A 21660-nucleotide genomic window follows, 5' to 3' on the forward strand; every position below is an offset into this window, starting at 1 on the left:
TAGGTTAGTGAAAGTTCAATTTAGACTTATCATAAATAAATACCCAAGTTCCCCCAGGGATCAATAAAGTATTATATAGTATTATATATATATTTTTTTTTTCTTAAATACTTACATTTTTCCTATTTTACTTATACAGTTTCATTGATATTTTTTTATGTAAATTGTATTTAAAATGTGTGAACTTTTACAGCATTCTCCCCGTAGCCATGGATATAGAGCCTTTATTCATTTGTCATTCTGACAGCATCAATAGTCAAATTGAAACATACTCAGACTAATAAAACTGGAACCAGCCTGTCAAGTGTTTTTCTCCTCAAAGCTGCTCTCACACAAACAGCTTACAAGTGTAATATTCTGCAGATCTCCATGCCCACTAGAGACACTGCTGAAATCTGTATTAGTTTTAATGGAATTATTGCTGTGCAGAATCAGGGTCACCCTGTCTGAGGGAAGTCATGGATATGAGGCCATTCCTCTCTCACACACACACACACACACACAAACACACAGCATACACGAACATACACACATAGCTCAGAGCCGCTTTAGTTGTATTAGCAGGGTTAGGGATTACTGATGGGGCGGGCGCGGCGATGGCCATGAGTTTAAAGTGCATGATGTCAAGGAACAGGGTCGCACCATGTGGTCCTGCCACCCTGGTGGGATATGTTATATTCCTTGTCGAGGAAGCTTTGTTTCTAGAGTCTGTGCTAGATATAAAGAGGCAGAAGTAATTTATGATCTGGGCACCTTCATTATTTAAGCAGGAGGGATTTTAAACACGTGTGAACACAAAGGAAACCTTATACAGTCAAATAACACTAATACCAACATAGGTATTTATCTTTGATGAATATTTTTTGTCTGAATTATAACATGTGTCAATTAGTTCTTTTTTTGTGTGTTATGTTATAACTATTATAGATAAGAAATGGAGATTCATTTGAATTGTGTTTGACGATATCTGTTTCTGGGACAAGAAAATTCCTGCCTTTTACGAAAGATTTCTTCACTCAGGTCTTTTGTAATAATTGATAGACAGGAAAAGAGGCACACACACACACACACACATGCTCCATTTAAATCCTGCTTGTACCACTAAGTATGTTGTTCCTTTGCCTAAATTCTCAGTTTTTTCTTTTTCCACAGTGTTGTCGAACAAAGCAGCGGATGGGGGATGGATGGTGCGGAAAGTGGGTCTTGTGAATGTAGGTCTTTGAGACAGTGTGTGTGGGTAAAGCAGGCTTACAGTAGTAATCCTCTTCACAGACACCCATCTGACTAGCAATAGGATGAGGCCCAGACAGACACACACTCATGCACGCACGCACTGTTCGGGTTTGATAGAAGGAAATCTGTTTTGTCTTGTTTTTAGAAATACAATGGGTCATAAATAGGCCTTTGTCTCTAAACGCATTCTTGCTCCAGTCTCTCTGAAATCTAAGATGTCTAGGAAAAGTTTGGAATCTTCCAATACGTGTGTGTTCCCTCCGGTGTGGCACCGAAATTCTCAATGTGATTGTTTGATACAGGTAACACGCTCCTTCCTCTACAGGCCAATTCAAACGAGACGGCTCCTTGAGGAAGCTGGGTCGTCTGTTGACTTTATTGGTTCCTGAAATTTCGCAGTACCGCTTCCTGGCTCTGATGTCACCGGTCGATTAATGACACAGGAGGAAGAGGGACATTCATCCCGAAATAACTCCTGAACAGCCCAATTAAAAAAAAAAAAAAAAAGTTATAATGAGCCTGTGAGAGAGGGGACAGTGAGCTACGGCGCTGTCAAACTATGACTCATTTCTCACGGGGAAAACGCTTTGGCGATCCGCGACGTGACATCCTTCAGCAACGCAATTTTCAAGCGGGTCCATTCGAGTAATCCAATTTGGATGATGCACAAAACAAACCAACCCCTGAAAAAAAGTGAATGAAACCACCACAAACCCAAAAGGTAAAACGTGTTATTTGTACATTTTTTTTATTTTGGCATTTCTTTGTTTTGCATTTATATTAAGCAAAGTGCATCTTATTTTCTTTTTCATCAACACATTGCACAATACATAAATAATGATGCATATAAAACGTCTTCATATTTACAATTAATAATATATTTATATATAACATAAAATACATTTTTCGCTTCTTATTTTTATTTAATTAAATCTTTGTCGTTTATTAAACAAAGTCCGTCAGAATCGTATACTTTCGTCTTCTTTTGAAACCTTTTTCCTCTCTTTGAACCCCTGGAACAAAACAAAAAAAAGGGAAAGAAGGTGTAGTCTGTTTGGGGAGGGGGCAGAAGAGGTGGGAAAGGCTGCTGCTATCGTGTGTTGAAGATGACTTCCAACCAGCACGGGCAGCTGCTGATGAACTGTCTGGTGTAGCACTGTCCCCAGCCCTTCACAAAGCTTATCTGCACAGTGAAGCCTGTGCGAGGCTGCTGCGTGAACTCGTGGTCGTTGGGCCGCTGCAGGCTGCCGGCCTTGTCATAGTCAAAAGCTTTGATGGAGAACCCGGGGAACACCTTGTGCACCAGCAGCGTGCGCGAGTCCGGGTTGTCCAGTGTGGCCGACTTAATGAAGATGGGGTAGCAGCTGCGGTTGTAGACCCACACCCCGTCCGGCTCACGCGTCAGCTGGATGCCATAGCCGATCTTGGCCCGCACCATCTGCACCAGCTGGGACTTGTTATCGGAGCAGAGCTGACCCAGACAGAAGCCGTTCCCCTGAGGTAGATCATAGAAGATGTCCAGGGAGGGCTCCTGGACCGAGTAGAGGCGCCCGACGCGTGTCTTCTCCTCCCAGTATGCCACCACGCACCAATGGGACCGCTCGCCAGACTCCTGCATTGCCAGGGAATCTGAGGGGGGAAACAGAGGAAGGAGATGGTTAGACATATGAACAAGGGGCGCAGTAACAACGTGTTGGCACTGAAATATGAACACACATCGAAAAGCAAAGACAAGAAGGGGGAGAGGGGAAAAGATGAGTGCAGGAAGCTTGGATGAGGGATGATGAGAAATATCTTTGTAAACATTTGTATGTCTGCACACCTCTTCCTTATCCCCGTTTTGGGAAATGGAGAATGTGCTTTAGTCGAGAGCCAAAACTCAACTGTCATCCTCAATTTCTGCCATACAGGAAAAACCATGTTGGAATTCCTGGACTTCAGACAGGAGAAGCAACTCAGAGACATTGGCAGGCAAGTGTCCACACGCAGTACAATATTTGTCTAGGCATTAAACGCTTATCGTCTGTCTGGCAATATTTTTGTAGCGGCGTGGCCAACAATGTGCTGACGTCAACCGGCCCGTCCCAATCGTCTCCCGACGGCAACATGCTTCACCCTGCTGGAGGAAATCAGAAACGTTCTGTCTGAATTTGCCGAGGAAGACAAGGCCGCGGTAACTGAGCAACGGCAAGGAGACGAAGGGGACTTTCACACAAGCGCGTAAACCATTCCCCAACCCCCCCCCCCCCCCCTCATCTACGGCGAAGCACATGGCGTTTTGCCGCCGAGAGAGGCTGGCCGTTAACTCTCAAGCCCTGGTGTCTGAATTGTTGACAAGCCAGGCCTCTCCAGTCTAAAGTTTCCCCCTGAGCGTAAAAGAAGTGTAGCACTGGCCGTGCTCCAGTTTCCAACCCCCACCGCCACCACCTCCTCCCTCCCCTGTCTCCCTTTTCGTGTGCCTCCTGCGCCGTCCCTCTTCCCTCTTCATATCTCTATTCCGCAGAAATCTGGCTCCGAGCTAGAAAAGTGGGAGCCAGTCAGGCGCGAGGGAAATAGAGGGAGACGGAGAGAGAGGAAAAGAAAAAGAGGGGGCGGGGTGAGAGGGAGAGAAGGAATGCTTTTTCCCATATTTTGACTGTTACTTTTGCAACTTTGCTTCCTCTCCCCACTTCACCTAATCACCTACTGCTTCCATCAACTGCTCAGCAATCAATTTGCACATCCTGTCTCTCTCTCTCTCTCTCCCGCTCACACACACACACACACACACACACACACTCAAATCCAGCCTGGTTGAAAGACACATTCAAGGGTTAAGAAAGCTCTAAGAGAGGAAATATATGTAACCGGGGGGGGACTGAACAGAGCCTCCCTCTGAGCAGTTTCAGTCGGCCCGATCCTTCCCATCCAACCCCAGCCTACCACCGCACGCCCCCACCCTTACTCCTCGTTTCATCCTGCGGTGGCTGTGAACGCAACCGGCAATTTGGAAGGTCCCGTCTGAGACAAACTGCAACATTAATGCGGCAGGATCTCTGTCGGCCCGAGCGGACTAGCCGCGGTCTGTCATTAGCCCCTTCATTAGACGCAAGGGAGGAAAAAAAAAAAGGGAAGAACAAGACAACGCTGGGAGAAGAGACACAGAAACGGGGGGGGAACTGAAAGCAGGCCTTCCGTAAAACAAGAGGGGCTGTGTTCTTTGAAGTTGGTCAGAACCAAGCCTCGGGGAGTTTATCGTAAAATCTGTCCCTACGGGGTGCTGGGGGGAAACTAAGTACCCGGTTATCTACCTCAGACTAAATGGAAGGAAGAAAAGCATTTATCTTGGAGATAAGAGAGAGAAAAGTATCTCCCACGTCTCAGGATGATGTCAAGCAGAGTCTCTGACCCGGGCCGTGCTCTCACGTCGGCTCTGCGTGTACGTACAGGAACCACCAAGACGAAGGACGCGGTGGACTTTCTTAACAGCTGACACAGGGCCTGCTGGCGGAGCTCACCTGTGGGGCCCTGTGTGTGTGTGTGTGTGTGTGTGTGTCTTTGTGTGTGTGTGTGTGTTTGTTATTGCTGAGAGAGACAGGCCCTGGCGTCAGAGGTCATTAGAGCGGCTGCTTGTCTGAGCCTGTCATTGCAGCCTGAAAACACCCTGCTATTCAGGACTGCACTAACTGCCCCGCTTCCCCTCCCTCGTCGCCTCTCCTGTCCTCTCAGAAACTCCCGACTGGCGGTGAGAACCACAGAGGAGAGAAGAGAGGGAGAGAGAGGGGGGGGGGGGATGAAAGCAAAACAGTTGGAAGGAGAGACAGAAAAACAACAGAGGGAAATATGACGGGGGAACAGAGGGAGGGAAGTAAAGCTGTGATGTCTTCAGTGTCTGGTGAAAACACTGGTGCCTTGAATCTGCAAAATCCAGTTTGTAATTACAGGAGGTAAATATCTGATGACATCACGATGACACTATTTTCTTAGACTTAGACTCAAGAGATTTGCGACTAAAAATTTGATATAGCTTCAGAATTCGGTCCAGATTTTCCCTTTTTTCTTTTTGGGACGTCAGCAGAGCGGAAGGGGGAGCGAGAGAGAAAGGGAGAGAGAAACCGGCAGACTCCTCCATCTGTGGGGCGCAGCCTTGTGAGGAGTATGTTCACAGCTTGTCCTGACAGCAGATGAGCTTACACCTCATGAGTAATGCTGCTGAACACACACACACACACTATAATGTGAGTGACCCCGTACCAACACACCTTATTCCAAGTGCACGGCTCATTTCACTGCATTTTAAATATTAACACATTGCGTTTGTGTGTGTGCGCGTTGACGTGCGAGCTGTCTGCTGCTCTGAGCGCCTCGTGTTTCGGTCGGACACTATTTCAGGTGCTTCTCATGTAGGTGAGCGCGTGCGTCAGACGGTGTCGCCGACTGCCACCCCTGTCTGTGCATGTGTCTGGGTGTCTGCCTACCGGAGCATTAGTCCGTCTATCTGTCTGCCGCCCCCACCTGCTTGTCTGCTCTGCCGCCTTTCAGCCCAGTGTGCGTCTCAGGCTTCTCTCCTCGCTGAAGATAAGCTGGCTAGCCGGCGGCCCCGGGGCCATCTGTCACAACCCGGCCCCTTTTCTGCTCTGCCCTGCCTGTGTCAGTTGTCTGCTTCCCAGTCTGGTTTGTCCCATGGGGTCCTCCCCCCCTCCCCTCCATGATTGCAGAAAGCCACTGGTGTGGAGAGCTTCACGTGACCTTGTTCATAATGATACCAGGTCTTGTAAGAAGCTTTTTATTGTAATATAAGAAAAAGTAAGGATCCTCTAATGAGAGCTATTAGCCATTATCAAAATGTGCAAACACAAACGGCACCCTGCAGCCATATCTTTTTAGGTATTTAATGAGAGATAAGCTTATGGTATTTAGGGGAGGGGGGGGGGTGGGGTTGCTCTTCGAAGCACTACATAAATGTAAATGAAACCATACCACAATCAGGGCATATTTAGCAAACAGAAACACACACACACACCGCCGGCTCCCCCATGGCTTTTAATGGTCCTACGGCCTTTAGGAGCGGACGCCACGCTAGCTGAGACAATTGCACTTGGTCTGGGGGGGGGGGGGGGGGAGGGAGGAGAGGGAGGACGGGACGGCTGGAAGGGAGGGGGGAAGGGCGATGACAGACTGGGTGCTTCTCTCAGGGCCAGAAGCACAGTCTGGAAAGGTTAATCATTACCTCTGTCTGACTCTGCACACCCACACCCACACACAGACACGCACACACACACACACACACACACCAGGTTGCTACTATTCTTAGAAGTCAACACAGTCACATTAACACGCCTACACCCTCATGCAGACCCATGCACGTACACACACAACCTTCAGTTCTGGACACAACACTATCAACATCGGTAAATAGTGAGGAGGCTCCTGAGAACCGTCTCATATCGATCCCTGAGAGCTCTATGTGAGTTTGTGTGTGTGTGTGTGTGCGTGCACGCCTTACTCAGCCTACACCGTAATGACACTGTCGTCATCAGACGCACACAAGGTGGCTGAAGAGAGGAATGAGGAAGACATGAAGGAAACAGCTCAAGGGGGAAGGAAGGACTCTTCACAGCGCCTTATTTTCTAAGTCAACACCCTCTCCCGAGCCGGGGGAAAGTCTATTCCAAAGGTCGAGGGTCACCCTGGAGGCATTCCTCTCGGTCCCCCTGCCACGCCGTATATGCTCAACCTTGTGAGCATGAGCGTGTTTCCGTCTGTAATGAAAGCCGCAGCATTTCCTGTCTGCGTTCACAAAAGACTGTTTGGTCTTGTCGAAGGTGGAGTCCTCCTACGCTGCACTCTCCTCCGCGGAGAGAAATTCAACGTCAGGCGACCCCTTCAGAAAAAGAACACTTTTCCAATCCAATTTGTGAGGTAAAAAAAAGGAGGAATAGTTCTTGTCTCACATCAATACAACACAGCCGCACAAATGTGAGCCAGGTTTATGCTTGTAGGAGCAAATGTAGTCTCACACTGTGGCTACATCCACATTACTATGTTTTTTATACTCCTGGCATCCAAACTACACGGAGAAGACTGAAAACGCGGCGGCAGATCGATGTAGGAACACAAAAAGGTTCGATGGAACTTTTTCCACCAGCGCAACATTATGCATTACTTAAATACAGACGTATGTATCCGACTTTAAAGAAGAATATATGGTGGTGGGTTAAGTAGGTGACAGAGGAAGTGCCCATTTCAAGAAGCATAAATAAGCCCTGATGGCAGGAAAACCACACAGGGGAGTGGCACAGTTTTGCTATCTGCCGATCTGACTCCTCGCAGAAACATAGATAGAGAGAACGACTCGCACACACGCCATCTCCAACACGAACCATCCGGCCACGACCGACCGGCGGGGAAGAAGAAGATAAGGATGGAGAAATGGAGCATGTTTTCCTAATGCCTCCATCTATGGCATCGTTTTCTCTGAGTGGACGTGTTCTGCTGTGATTACTTGATCCAAATGTCTTGATGTCGCTCTGGGAATTGTGTTTTTCTTCCTCCGAGATAAAACTCGAGACGCTTTCATAACAAACTTGGGGGACTCTCCACATTATAGAACGACGTGGACGTTGTGCACCCCTGTTACACGTCCGTCCTGAGTTATTATTCAAACACTCCATCATGTTGACCCTCACACGCGGTCCACCCCCCCGGCAGGCCCCATTTTCCCAGGGTGACAGGACAAATAAACACTGGCTAGCTGGCTACCCGGTTGCCAATGTCCGTAATGATGTCATCAGCTCACTTTTGCAAACACACGTCAGGAGATCACCCACTGCAACGGGCAGATGGACAGACAAGCCGAACAATCAGCTGCATTGTTGTGGCGCCGAAACACCGTGGGAACTAAAATGATAGACGCGCCGTAACCAAACCAACAGAGCCAGTTGTGTGCGGTCGGCGCTTCTACGGTGTTGTTACTCACTTCATAATAATGATGTTCCTCTGAACTGTAGTTCTGTGAGTGTGTGTGTGTGTGTGTGTGTGTGTGTGTGTGTGTGTGTGTGTGTGGTATGCAAGCACTGTGGTCTGTGATAGAGATGTGGCTGAGTCTGTCTGTCTGTCCCTGAGATAAAGACACACGCACACCAGTCTGAGTAAACAAACGACAAAGTGACTACATGAATGAGCAGGCAGGCGGGTGGAGACGACCGCCATGTGTGTCACACCAGAAATCTCTCACACACACACACACACACTTCTGCAGAAATGCGTCTCCACTTAATACCAATTTTAATTTTTACCCTGCTAAAGGGGGACGAGGAAGGTGTCCTTCGTCGCTTCCTCTTTCTCCTTCACACACACATTCTCTCACTTCATTTTTTTCATACACTGTGGTTAATATATTTTTTAAAAAAAATCCACTTCCACAAAGTGACTGCAAACCAAAACAATGTTCATCTTGTTCTGGGCTTCCCTCCAGCTCGGGCTCGGTGCCAAATCTGCATAGCCCACCTTTCAGTCGACAGGCTGTGCTAAGGTAGGCAAATGTTTTCAACTAGAAATGCTACCTCGATGCTACGCTAAGGAGAAGACAACACGAATCTGAGAGAAAATCTACTGAAAAGCTTGTGCACGCTCTGCCCTATCCTCGCCTCTCTTCTTCCTTTCCCTTCCCTTCCCCTCTCTCTCTCCATCTTCCGCCGTCTCCGCTCTGCTGTTTTTTCGATTTGCGCAGCATAATGACACAGGGTGGGGAACAAGAGGACGGCCAAAACCAAACTTGACTCCCTTGCCAAGAGGCGGCTTGGCTGCCGCGCAAGGAGAGGAAGTGGGGAGTAATGAGAGATCCTGGCCCGGCGCGGAGCGGCCCGGCTCCGCTCTGCTCTGCTCGCTGGCGAACACACGGCCTCCAAATTACAGAGAACAGAGCAGAGCTGCCGGCCATCTCTCCCTCCACCCAAAGCCGCCATCTTCTCTCCCACTTCATTCCTTCCTCTAACTGTTCGAGCAATGGAGGGAGAAAATTAAGCGACAAAAAGAAAGATCGGGATTTAAAACAGAAACAGTTTTTAAGGTACAGAAAGGGTCTGTTTTCTCACGTCACCTGGATGTTACAGTTGAGGTGTACATTTGATCTCAACATAAATAAATAAGTATAGGAAAATGCTCAGTTTCTTTCTCTCTTTCTCCTCCCTCCTTGCTTTGTGGTTGGTGCACCCCAGTGTTTGTTTTCCGTCAAGACGGGGCCTCGGCTGCCTCCCTGTCCGCTCGCCTTTTCCTCAAAGACATGAGGTCATATCCTGCGCAGCCCTTTCCTTTCCCTACTAACCCAAACAAGGCAGGAATGCAGAGAGAGAGAGAGAGAGACATAGAGAGACAGAGAGGGAGAAGGAGAGACTGAGGCTTCTCTGTTTCTGAGCTGTTTATTGCTTAGTTAGTTTCCAAAAAAGAATCCTAAGATAGTGTCTTAGTTATTGCATCTGCGATAAACAAATTCAAGGACGGGGCCTTCTCTCACTGGGCCTGGACCCAAAATGGGCCGTTTCTCCAGGGGCCCTCCGTGTGACAGCAGAACGAGTATGATTTAACGACCTGAGGTGCTAAGACTAAATTTAATCTCTGTCAGAGCCCCCCGATGAAGGTTAGACCTCCTGCCGATTCACCGGATGACTAATTAACTGACTGAAGGGCCGGACGACAGTCTGTCCAGCGAGGTGACTGGCCGGGGGTGTAGGAATACAACTGGGCCTAAATTTAACCTGCAGTGGGAGGAAGCGCCTGTGTGACAGTCGGCAGTGCGCCAGGGCTCGCACCAGGTCACTCTATCTGCCTGTCTGTGTGGATGTATCGTGTGTGTGTGTGTGTGAGAATGCGAGTGTGTGCGTACACGTCAGTGGGCCCGACTGGATCCTCTTACACACAGGCACTCCGGGTCAGTCCCCGACGGCACCAGCCAGCATGCCACGGACACACACAGACACACACAACAACACATACAAACTAAAGCTATTGATCTTCTTGGAAATATACGCGTCCTAATTACCAAGTATCAAAACTATTAAGAGCAGAAAACTGGAGGTGTTTGACAAGATAGTTCCAAACTCCATTTGATAGGTGTCTAATTTTAGACATAAAGATCTTTCACATCTGCCTGTGTTGAGACATTATTTAACATTTGAGAACATTTAGATACATTTATATCAATTTATGTTAAAACACGCCTAAACCTGTCAAACTAATATATCTGCATCAGAACCAAACCGCGGTTTTTGCAGCACAAGCATGGAACAGTTGCTTTCACACACATCCACAACAAAGACACAATCTCAGGTCATGAGATCAGCACCCCCGACACCCAGACCCAGGCCTCTGACAGCCACCAACCCCTGCTCTCCTCTCTTCACCACTCTCCGCTCTGTTCCGAGCCGATGACGTGAGCCAGCAAGAGGAGCTTTGGAGCTGGTAGCCTGGCAGGCAGCCTAGTTTGCATTTGTGCTTGTCGCTGTCGCGGCTCGCTTTAACTCCTTCCAGCCCGGAGGCCCTTGGCGCTCCGAGATGGAGAGAAGGAAGGATGTTTCCTCTAACCGCATCTCATCAGCTCGGACTTAGCTGTGCTTTCCAGATGGGTACTTCTTTTAAATCATGCCACTCCAGAGCAAGTCAACAGCTGCTAAAAGACGACAAGCACTTAATTGTTCTACTACAACGCACAGATCCCGCTGACTTCTGGCTGAAGTCTTTGCTACCCTCACAGCCGCCCTCCTCTCTCTTCCTCCTTCCTCTCTGCAAATGTGTCTGGTGAAGAACATAAAAAGGGCAGAGCGAGTGAATCAGAAGGTCAGCAGCAGGCCTCCGCGAGAGCCATGTTTCTTTTGTCAGGGCCCCAGAGGGAGGGAGCGAAAGGAGAGAGGCAGGGGAGGGAGGGGGAAGGAGGAATGGAGCGGTCTGTTGTTTTTTTTTTTCTCAGCCTGCCAGAGACATCATGAGGGCAGAGCGCTTTGGCCATCGCGGCCTTCTTCTACCTCTGCTGCTTTTACAGAGGGGGCCCATTCACTGGCGCGCCGACCCGACGCTGCCATGTCATCCTCGCCAGGAAGGAAAACAGGCAAGAAGGAGGAGGGGTTGCATGTGCGCCTTGCTGAGGGAGGGACGGAGTATGGGAGGGAGCATGGGGGTGCCTGTTAAGACACCACTTCTTGGGTTTCACAGTTTTCAACCGGGTCTAAAATGTGTCTTTACTTAATACACACAGGGAGGACTTTAGTGTCCATCTGGGGGTCTGGAGGAGGAGGAGGTTGATTTTTGGTCCCTCTGTTCTTTTAAATAAGGCTCCTATCTCCTCTCCCATCTAAGAACACACACCCACACACACACATACACGCAGTCTAACCCCTCCATCCCCCTACCACCAAACAAAGGAGGGGGGAAAATGGGCAGTGAACACCAACTGACATAAAACAGGCTTTAAAGGCCCAGTAATGAGAACCATCTGAGGTGAAGGAAAGCAGAGAACAGCAATAGAGCGATCTCCAGGCAGCGGGAAGCAAACTCCTTCTCTCGCTCATTCTGTAGCCTATGGACAGGGTGCTGCTGGGTAAGGAAGGCAAACGCTGCCAAAAGGGGATTATGGGAAGTAAAGCTAAGGAGGCCCGAAACACGTCGTGCATGACAGATGGAAGAGAGGAAGGTGCCCGCGTCTCGCTTTTATCCGCGCAGGGAGCTCCGAGAAGAGTCTACAAGGTCATCCCCCCAGTGTATACACACAAACACACCCAGACAAACACGCACACAATAGTACACGCACGGAGCATATTCTTCTTCAAACAATGGCTGAGCGTGTTTGGCTTCCATTACAACATAACACAGGGAAGGGATGAGAGGGAATGAGAGAGGAAGAGGAGTGTTGTTCAAAGAGCCAGGAGGGAGGAATTTATGTGGATGTGGGAGAAATTCACCACCCTCCTACTCCACTGGTTCTTTTTTTTTTATTACAGAGGGGAAGCAGGGGCCCCCACAATCACTGCCTCGTTGTCACAAGAAATGGAGGGGAGATGGGAGGAATGCAAAGGAAAAGGAAAACAGAGCAGAAGAGGAGAAGAATATGACAAACAATTTCTTTGAAGGGATGTTTACCTGAAAGCCCCACAGGGGCCGAGTATGTTGTTCCCCCAGTTTCACTAGATGAGGGTCCAGAGTCTGGAGAATCTAATGGAGAGAGAGACAGACTTTGAATTAGTACTGTGTGTGTGTGTGTGTGTGTGTGTGTGTGTGTGTGTGTGTGTGTGTGTGTGTGTGTGTCTGAGGGGCAGCAGCTGTGAGGCCGTCAATCACTCTGGTGAAATCAATGCCTAATGAAGACGCTGACGACGAAGCTCACACTCTCACACACATGCAGAAGACTCCTCACAGCAGAGTTTCTTACACCCCCGATAATCCCCCATAATCCACTGCTTCAGGAGAAACGTTAGCCCTGTATCTCCGCACAGAAGAGCTGCCGGGTCTGGAAAGGGGCTCTATTCTCTCTGCTAATGACTGAGGCTAGAGTTTGGCCCCCAGACTCTCATCCCAGCTCAATAACCAAATACAGATCAAACACTAGAAGACTGGAGTGAAACACTTGCTGTTCTGTGATAGCCGTTCAAAAACCTCTGATTAATGTCTAATAACATTTTATTTTTTGTGAATTTTAGGCATTTAAGAGAATCACAAATCGATGTGCCTCAAAATAACTTAAATATGTGCGTGTCGCTGCCAAGACACACTACATTTCGGGGAAATTAAAAAAATGAATGAGGCAAGCAAGAGCCGGAAAAAGGCCTCGACAGCCAATCGGCATAAGATTTTCTGAACGGCGCACAACAACGAGAATGAGAAGCTCGACATTCTCTTCCCGCCCTCCTCTGAGCATCTGAATGCTGAACTCCCACCAAGGCTTGTAACGTCGACTAGTTTCGACATGACACCTGAATGGAGCTTTAACAAAATTGCTGTGTGTGTCAGGCCGAGCAGTACACACACACACAAACACACACCGTTGGGAGAGGGGCTAGCTCTGCCGCAGAGCTGCTGCTGCTGCTGCTGGTAGCTTGGAATTCACTAATGATACATTCCTTTCGCTGCACGTCAACGCTGCTCTGCACCTACCATCCGTCCGACCACGGTGTGCGGCAGTGGTCACCTCCGCTCTTACTGGATTGCGACTCTCAACGTGCAGTTTTCCCCTGATGGGTGTATTACGTGGACTGCTGCATTCAGCTCAATCCCACAGAGGCTAAAACAACAAAATGCAGAGTGAAGAAAACCGGATTCTGGCCGTACAGCGTGTTGGGGCTCTGTAAGCATCTCATCCACATATGGCGAGGAGGGGGAGGCGGAGGAGGACGGCGTTTCTGTTGAATACTTCCACTCTCTGTCTAACAGATTGTCCCGCTGGCCTCCTGCGCGGCCGAGCGGACGAGCGAAGTATCTCAGAAGTGTTCCTCGCCGCCAACCTGGCCCCGTCTGTACGCTGCCCGTGCTGCTGCGGTCGCTATAACCAGATGCACGGGGCAATGTCGGGCTTTCAAAGGCTTCCAGCTGCATTGCCCTGGTCTCCCCGGGCAACAGTTCACAGCTGACCACAGGCCCTAAAGAAGGGGGGGGGGGGGGGGGGGGGGGGCTACCGAAGAGAAAGAGCTAAACAGTGTGTGATTTATATTCCCCAGGGCCGAGACAAGGTAGCATTTTTAGTCTGGGGCTGCTTTCATATTGACCGCCGCTGCTGCTGGAGCAGACAGCCGCCCTGACACATATAACCCCCACTTCCTGCTCGCTGGAAGCATAAAACCATCATCGTAAAAAAAAAAAAGCATTCCTTTTTTTTAATTTTTTTCTTTTTTTTTTTTTTAAATTGAATTGCTTTCAAAAAATTGACTGGTGAGAGTTTCTGAATGTCACGATGTTTCAACACGGCCGTGTATCGAGCAAATGCAAAGAATAGTGCAGAAAATGGTCGTAGCCTGCAGTAATGGGAAGGGACTTGATGACCAACAGCTCACCAAGGCGCTGGGGAAAAACCCGTCTTTCTACATGATAAGCTTGTCTGTCCTCCGTGCATGCGTGTGCATGTGTGTGTGCGTGTACCCTCCAGCCTGCTCCATTGTCCTATTAATATATGTTGTCTTTCACCCGGCTTCACCAACACAGACAGGCAGACACTGTATCCTTTGATTAACCACAACTGCAGCTGCACTCACTGAACACAGCCAAACAAGGAAATAACATGACAGGTGAGCTGCACACTTAAATAATGCAAATATATTTTTTTATGAGATGTCCATATTCAAAGAAAGTTTTATAAAAGCATCTACTTGAGACACTCTTAGAAATAAGGGTTCCAAAAGCTAACTTTCTGAGGGGCTTTGGTTTCACTTTTGGTTCAAAGAAGTATTCTAATATTCTTCCATGCATAGGTGTTGTCAGATTATCAACCTTGAACATGTAAGGTTTACACATATTTCCGAAGTTTTAAATTTGTTTGCACCTGGAATCTTTATTAAATGAATCTCGCTTGTGTTTTGTCATAGTCTCCAGTCAACAGTAAATAAGGGTGTTTTATAGAAAGTTCTACCGGGGTCCAAAAAGGGTTCACCTGAAGAAAGGCCAGAGAACCCTTTATGGTTCCACTTAGCACTTATATTCCTAAGAGTCCCAGGGGCCTGGTGATATTTTCCGCGTCGTGTTCTGTTCTTGTTGGCAGTTCCCACACAGTCACACCAATTTAAGTTTTTTTTCTTTCTTCCCCTTTGCTCTGTATGGAGAAATGGGGTGGTAACATGAGTTATATAATCATTTCCCCTCTCTCCATCCAGCTTGCATTTCCTATTTACCTTTTTGTTTCCTTTCATCGCAGGAAAGACTCCAAAATGAACTCCTGCCCCGAGACTCACGTCACACCAGCGTGAGAGGGCTTGAGTACTTAATAATTTAAAATAGGATTTCTCTCTCAATATCTTTGGACCAATTTCTGCTCCGTCTTTGAAATGCTTTTCAAGTCAAAACAATATGACGGAAGCCCGGTGGGTTAATACGACAAAGACGGAGCGAGGGGCAGCTTTTGAAGAACACACGGCTGCAGCTGCTATGACTTCCTATTGTTTCCACTCACTGAAAGCCACTTTCTCCTTCTCCTGACTAACTGGACGGCTGCACGGCCGACTGGTCATTGTTCGACCCGGAGCTCTTCCTGCACTGACACCACAGCCACACACTGGGGGTATAAATGAGCAAATGAGCGAGGGAGAGAATCAGAAAATTCCTAACAGGGGCCCCAGCGCGTCCCATACTTTGTCACCGTTTCTGTGACTTGTAGAGAAACTAACCTCCTTCACCCTCCCGCCGTTATGACATTGTTCTGGTTATATCCTGAAATGTAACACACTTTAATAGGTGATGACATAACTTGATGCCACTTTTCCGGCACCAGGGAATAGCAGCGTGTGGAATCTGGCACAGGTGCAGGCAGATAACAGTACAAAAAGACTAAAGCTTGTAAAGTGGTGGGGGAAACTGTTGTAAGATCACATGGAAAGGCTCTCCCCCAGACCCAAAAACTAACATGAGATGTGGGACTGCGACACACACACACACACATCCACCCACAAGCCCTCAGCCTTAATAATTCAATCAATCCAGTTGATAATGGCTGTCTGGCTCCAGACACAACGCTGTCTGCCTGTTTCTCTCTCTCTCACTCACTGCGATTCACAATAGAAAATGGACCCACACAAACAAGCACCCATACAATAAAGACACACACACACAATATGCCCCTGGTGACGTCCTCAGTCAGTCTGTGGCTGGTATCTCAACTTTGTGCTGCTTTGCCCTGGCAGTCAGCCACAAAAGAACTGCCCGGCCAGCCAGCCAGCCAGGCGTGCCACTCTGCTATCATAAATCACAACATAACATGGAGCCATTTCCTACAAACACACACACGCTCATAAATGCACTGCAGGGGGAAGTGTGTAAGACTATATGCAATGTCACACAACCTATAATCAGTTATGAACACAAGAAGAAGCCTGGTCAATGTGCATGTTGTGCAGAAATCTACATGTCTGTGTCTGTGTATAGACTGGGCTCACCTGGTGGTTTAAGATAGTCCATGGGATAGCGAGAATATGGAGGAGGAGGAGACTCTGCATGTGGAGGGAGGAAAAAAGAAGAAGACGCATGAGCATAGGAAGAGAAGGGAGAGATCTCAACTTTATGATAAGAGCAGTTTCATTCTTAAGGGAAAAAGAGGGGGGTTTGTGTCTGTCAGCCTCAGCCTGCAGAGGAAAGCAGAGAGGGCCGGGGCCGGGCGGCTATTGCCTTTCATTGGCAGGCAGATAAACAGGGGGCCGCCTGGCGCCAGGAGGGCCACTATCAGCGTCTAGGACAAACTGAGATACGGGCCTCTTTTGGCCCGGGACGCCAAGCAAGCACACGCACATACACACACACGGGGGCTGGAAACTTCAGCGTGGAAAGACTGTAAAGCCCTGGCTGACTCGCTTTTGCACTTTGGAAATGCCAATTGTGAAATGCTGAAATGCCAGACAGGGCTGCTTGTTTGATGAAGTTGGAAATATCCCTGTTTTGAGTTTGGAGTAAGACGGCTCTTATAAGGAAAACATGTTGGGTGGCGGCCTAATAAATGGATCTTTACTGGGCAATCAACACATTTAATAGTTTGAAAAACATGATTGTAAGAGTCGATTGCTGGGAGGGGAAGATGTTAAATTGAAATGGAATGACAACATGGAGGAGGACCACTTGGCACGGTTTCCACCTGGGCCCAGTTTGACCTTCTGGAAACTCAAGACAAGTGGGCCAAAGGAGGTGATGTCATTTGAATAAGGCTAATTGGTGCTTTAAAAGCCTGGCAATTCTTTTCACATACTGTGTTTGGATTAAGAATAAGGCCCCACAACACCAGCAGAAATGAATATTGTTGTGAGGATGTACAGATGGATGGATGGGGGGGGGGGGGTAATTTAAATTTAAAAAGAATAATCCGGCTCACCGAGTTCACAAAGCCTGCTCATGTGGTGCGGGTTGCAGCAAACGAGCTCCGGGTTGATTTTCCCGTAGGATTCACAGCAAGACAGCCTCTTGAGCTCCGAGGAATGCCTGAGGTCCGGCCACCTGAACACTTTGTAGAGCAGCATGGGGAGAGAGTAAGACTGTTGACCCACTTTGGCGTCCACTTTGCTGGGCAGGAGCAAGCAGGGGCTCCGTGCGCCCCCCTTGGACTCCACCGCCTGCAAGAGCACCTCTAATTGTTTCTCTTTAATCTTTTTGAGTATGGAGTGGGTCAACGCCTTCAGTTCGGCCTCGGACCCGGCGCCGGACTTGGCCACCTTTGTCGCTTTGCCCATGCAGCAGCCCCCGGATCCATGCGTCGTCCCTCTATCCGCCTCCCCGTCGCCCTCCACGGGCGCGCGGCTCCTCCAGAGTCGCCGGACGAGCCCCGATCGTTTGGTCCTGAACATGCGGGACGAAAAGAGGGTTCCCCGGCTAAAAAACGAGCATGGTGTCCGCAAATCATGAAGATTCCGGGATCCGAGTCCAGGCGGTGACAAGCAGCCTGAGAAGAGACGGTGGAAAAACTGGGATGAGCTGGATGAGCGGAGGAAATCTGTAGCATGCGCCAGTCTCTGCCTCCTGCAGACTAGATCACCGAGGTGGGGGGGGGGGGGAGAAAAAAGCAGCAGTTCACGGGACAGTCAGCGTCTCCTCTGGGGGATAAATAACCATAACCCCCGGGGGGCGTTTAAGAGCGGGCTATAAAACTGAATCTCGCAGCCTAAACACCTCCGTGGCATAGGGGGGGACGCGGACGCATGTAGCCGCGGATGCGTCAGGATTTGTTGGGTGATGTGCAGCCTAGCACCGCGATCTGACCCCTTTAAAACACACCCCGTGTCGGTTTTCAGCAGAGCCTACAAACATCGCGGTAAAAACTGTACTAAACTGAGGGCCCCGCTTGGAAATAAACGCACAATTATCCCATGGAAAGCGAGGCTCGCGTCCTCATGAACATTAATCCACAAAATCCTTGATCCGACTGCGCAGAGAAGGGCTTTCTCTTCCCTTCCTCCACCACCAGCCGGGCTTCTACTCGGGTTTTATCCGTTACGGTGCGAGTGTGCAGTGGGTCTGTGGTCTGCTGGAGAGCCGGGGACTCAAATCCAGGACTGGATCTCTGACCCTGTGCGTTCGAGGAGGAAAAAACGCGAGAGACCCTCGGGCTATGTCCGCGCAAAAAAATTAAAAATTAAATAAAACACCGAGATTCAGGCGCCGAATCCGTCAGAAATACAGAAATAAAGAAATAATCCAACGCCCGTATAATCTCACACGAAGTTTCCGTGTGTGGGAACCGACGAGTGATGTGGAGAGGGCTTCGCGTCTGTCTGTAAATGAGGCGGATGGTTCGGGTGCCCTTGCTCCGTCTCCAGTCTCCAGTGCGCATTGACGCGCCCGGTCACGTGTGCGTCTAGACACCCTGTCGCTTAAAAGAAATGTGATTGTGTTGCGCAAACAACAGATCAAGTGGAGCCCACGGCGCACGCTCACGGGCACGCACATAGCACACACACGCACGCATATAGCACACATAAAGGAATAGAGGAATTAAAAGAAATAGGAAAAGGGCGAGAATAGAGCACAGGAGTGTGAGTTGGGCCCAAAGATACGAACTCCCACATTAAAGTTACTAGTGTTATAATTTAAAATGTTAAATAAACACTAAATATATTAAGACTTATAAAACTATTGTAAATCCAATATCTCTTATAAAAGCGTCTATTCTTCTATTTGATCTTATTTAACAACTTTTGATAAGTGGATGATTAAAGAAAAAGTGACAATCTACACATATGTAACTTATGACAATTTAGAGTGTTTCCCTCCTGGATCCTGTTTCATTTTCATTTTCATTGTACATATGTTTATAAAAATGGGGATCCGCCAATTGAATGGATCACATGTTGTTTGATAGTCAATATAACTCAAACCTTCCCTTTCTAAGACTTTTCTGCTGCAAATGAAACATTTCAGATGTTTTCATGTTAATCATTCAGTTTAGCTTGTTTTACAGTTCTATGGTTTTAACCAATGTATACTTTCACCCTGCGTACGGACTCTCAGGATGCACTTGCGCTCCTTTTCTCCACTATTAACCCCACCAATGTTTAGTCTTTGACTTCACATGTACACGATGGTAGTTTTGGATCGTGTATAAGGTTACCATCTAAATGTGAAGGAGCCCGGCTAGAGAAGTCGTACCTGCCAGACTAAATGTAGGGAATATACACGCCAGTACAAACCGCCTGCATGTCCGAAACGCAGATGGGAGCGCGCTGCTGCCCCCCTCTGGACACACACACACACACACACACACACACACACACACACACACACACACACACACACACACACACACACACACACACACACACACACACACACACACACACACACACACACACACACACTCACACACGCACAGACACACACACACACTCTCTTAATTATCAACACAACAGTTTCCACCTGTATTTGTCCAGAGAACTTTCCATCAGCTGAGGATCAATTTCCTTTCTTACTTTGCAACTAAAGCACGACAGCTTCCTCCCTATTTCTTTGTCATTCAATACATATATATATATGATTTATTTTGAGGATATAAACAAATACATACATAAAACTAGATCGATAGACAGATATAAAGATAGATAGATAGATAGATAGATAGATAGATACTTTAGTGATCCAGAAGAAAATGTAAGTTAAATATAGCTTGAAACACATACAGTGCAAGAAAGGCAAGTAGGAATTACGGAGGTAAAGCACAATGAAAACAACACAAAACACAATGTGCGCAGGTAAATATGTGTTTCTATGGAGACAATGCAAATAGTCGACCACTCTTAATTACCATAGTAAAAATACTGAACTTAAGAAGATAAAAACGTTTAAGACCAAAACCAAGATATTGTGCATATAAGGGCAAATATAGCCAGTGACAAACAAGCCATAAAAACCTTTTTTTTGACAAGTTCAGTTTATTAGCAGTGATGTTGAATTGTGAGACTCAACCTAGAACCGTTCAGTATGTAAAATACACCAAACTCTGTTGAAAGAATATCCTCCCCCAGTCATCCACTGGGTAAATAAAAAATGTCCTTATACGTGTCTGTGTGTACCATAGACTGTGTTTACGTGTATGTGTGTGTTTGCTGCTCCCCAGACAGACAGACAGTAGCCTTTCTAGGGGGAGGAGGTGCAGGCAGCAGTATGCTAATGTGCCAGTGAGCCAGTGTCGCTGCAGGGCAGGGGGGATGGATGGCTGATAATGATGATAGGGGAGATGTGTGTGCGTGTGCGTGTGTGTGCGTGTGTGTGTGTGTGTGAATAGCTCATCCCCCGCATTGTCTCAGGATCCCCCACTGGCGCCGAGCAGAAGCGCAGCGCAACGAGCCCAAACGGCGCATGGATGGGACTGCGTCGCTTCTTTTTTTTACGAGGCAGTCTGGAAGTAATCAGTCAGTCAGGGGAAAAAGGTCTGTCACAGGGACTGAAGTGACTACACACACACACGCACACACACACTGCCCCCTCCCCTATCTGTGCCTTTCTACCTCCCTTGTGATTGTGTGCGTGTGTGAGAGAGACTCTTCTCCAGACTCCAGGAAGTAGTCAAATTTATCAACGTTTCCATTCATTCCCTTGTCTTTTACTCATTTCAAACCCAAACTTGCATGAACTACTTCAGCTGCACATGGCAGTCAGTGTTGTGGAGCCTATGAGGGTGAAACCATTATGGTCCTGTAGGTGACTGTCTGAAAGAAACTGTGAAGGTGAGGACAGTTGTACCTAATGGTGAAGGTCATCTGCTGTGTTTTGCGTTTTTTTCTTGCGACTCACATCTTGACCTTTGTAGAAACGCTGCAACAACCATTACCCATCAAGTAACATGGTTAACTTTCATGTATATGTCTTGTTTATATACCTAAGTTTATACTTTGGCCTAATGTCTTCATCAGCAGGCTGCAGTTTTCTGTCCGAACCTGTCTCAGCTCCTCAGGCTAAATTCACATTACTACGTACATCAACTCTGCTAAGGATAGGTCTGACATCCGCAACACCCCAGAGCAGTTTGGAACCGTTGCCCAGTTTTATTTTGAAAAGTCCAGGGCTGCATTTTAGTCTAGACATTTCCTTAGTCTAGGAAATGTTCGGAAACGATGACGCAGACATTCACAAGTGCTTGCTGATTGGGTCTTTTCGTTCACAAATCCACAAACAACAAACCAATCAACAGGCAGAACAGTCGGAACAGGGACTTGACTTGGATGACTTTTCATATACATTTTGCCCCGATGAGATGTGGTGCATCGATTTTTCAGATAGATCGTTTCC

At 47.9% G+C, this 21660-nt stretch overlaps 1 protein-coding gene across 1 annotated transcript; it reads right to left on the reverse strand.

The window, feature by feature from the left end:
• Positions 1-1955: 1955 nt before the first annotated feature.
• smad7 (SMAD family member 7) lies at positions 1956-18721 on the reverse strand. The gene is made up of 4 exons (XM_062412822.1): positions 17258-18721; positions 16335-16388; positions 12343-12414; positions 1956-2862 (listed from the first exon to the last, which is right to left on the reverse strand). The coding sequence occupies exons 1-4, from the start codon at positions 17724-17726 to the stop codon at positions 2324-2326; spliced, it is 1134 nt and encodes a 377-aa protein (XP_062268806.1). The 5' UTR covers positions 17727-18721; the 3' UTR covers positions 1956-2323.
• Positions 18722-21660: the final 2939 nt, after the last annotated feature.

The sequence above is a fragment of the Platichthys flesus genome, chromosome 19, assembly GCF_949316205.1.
Source record: "Platichthys flesus chromosome 19, fPlaFle2.1, whole genome shotgun sequence".
Taxonomy (NCBI): Eukaryota; Metazoa; Chordata; class Actinopteri; order Pleuronectiformes; family Pleuronectidae; genus Platichthys; species Platichthys flesus.

Coding starts and splice junctions, on each gene's coding strand:
- smad7 (XM_062412822.1), bottom strand. CDS start 17,726: ATGTTCAGGACCAAACGATCGGGGCTCGTCCGGCGACTCTGGAGGAGC. Junction 12,415..16,334: donor GGACTATCTTAAACCACCAG/GTGAGCCCAGTC, acceptor TCTCTCCATTAG/ATTCTCCAGACTCTGGACCC. Junction 2,863..12,342: donor GGCCCCTGTGGGGCTTTCAG/GTAAACATCCCT, acceptor TTCCCCCCTCAG/ATTCCCTGGCAATGCAGGAG.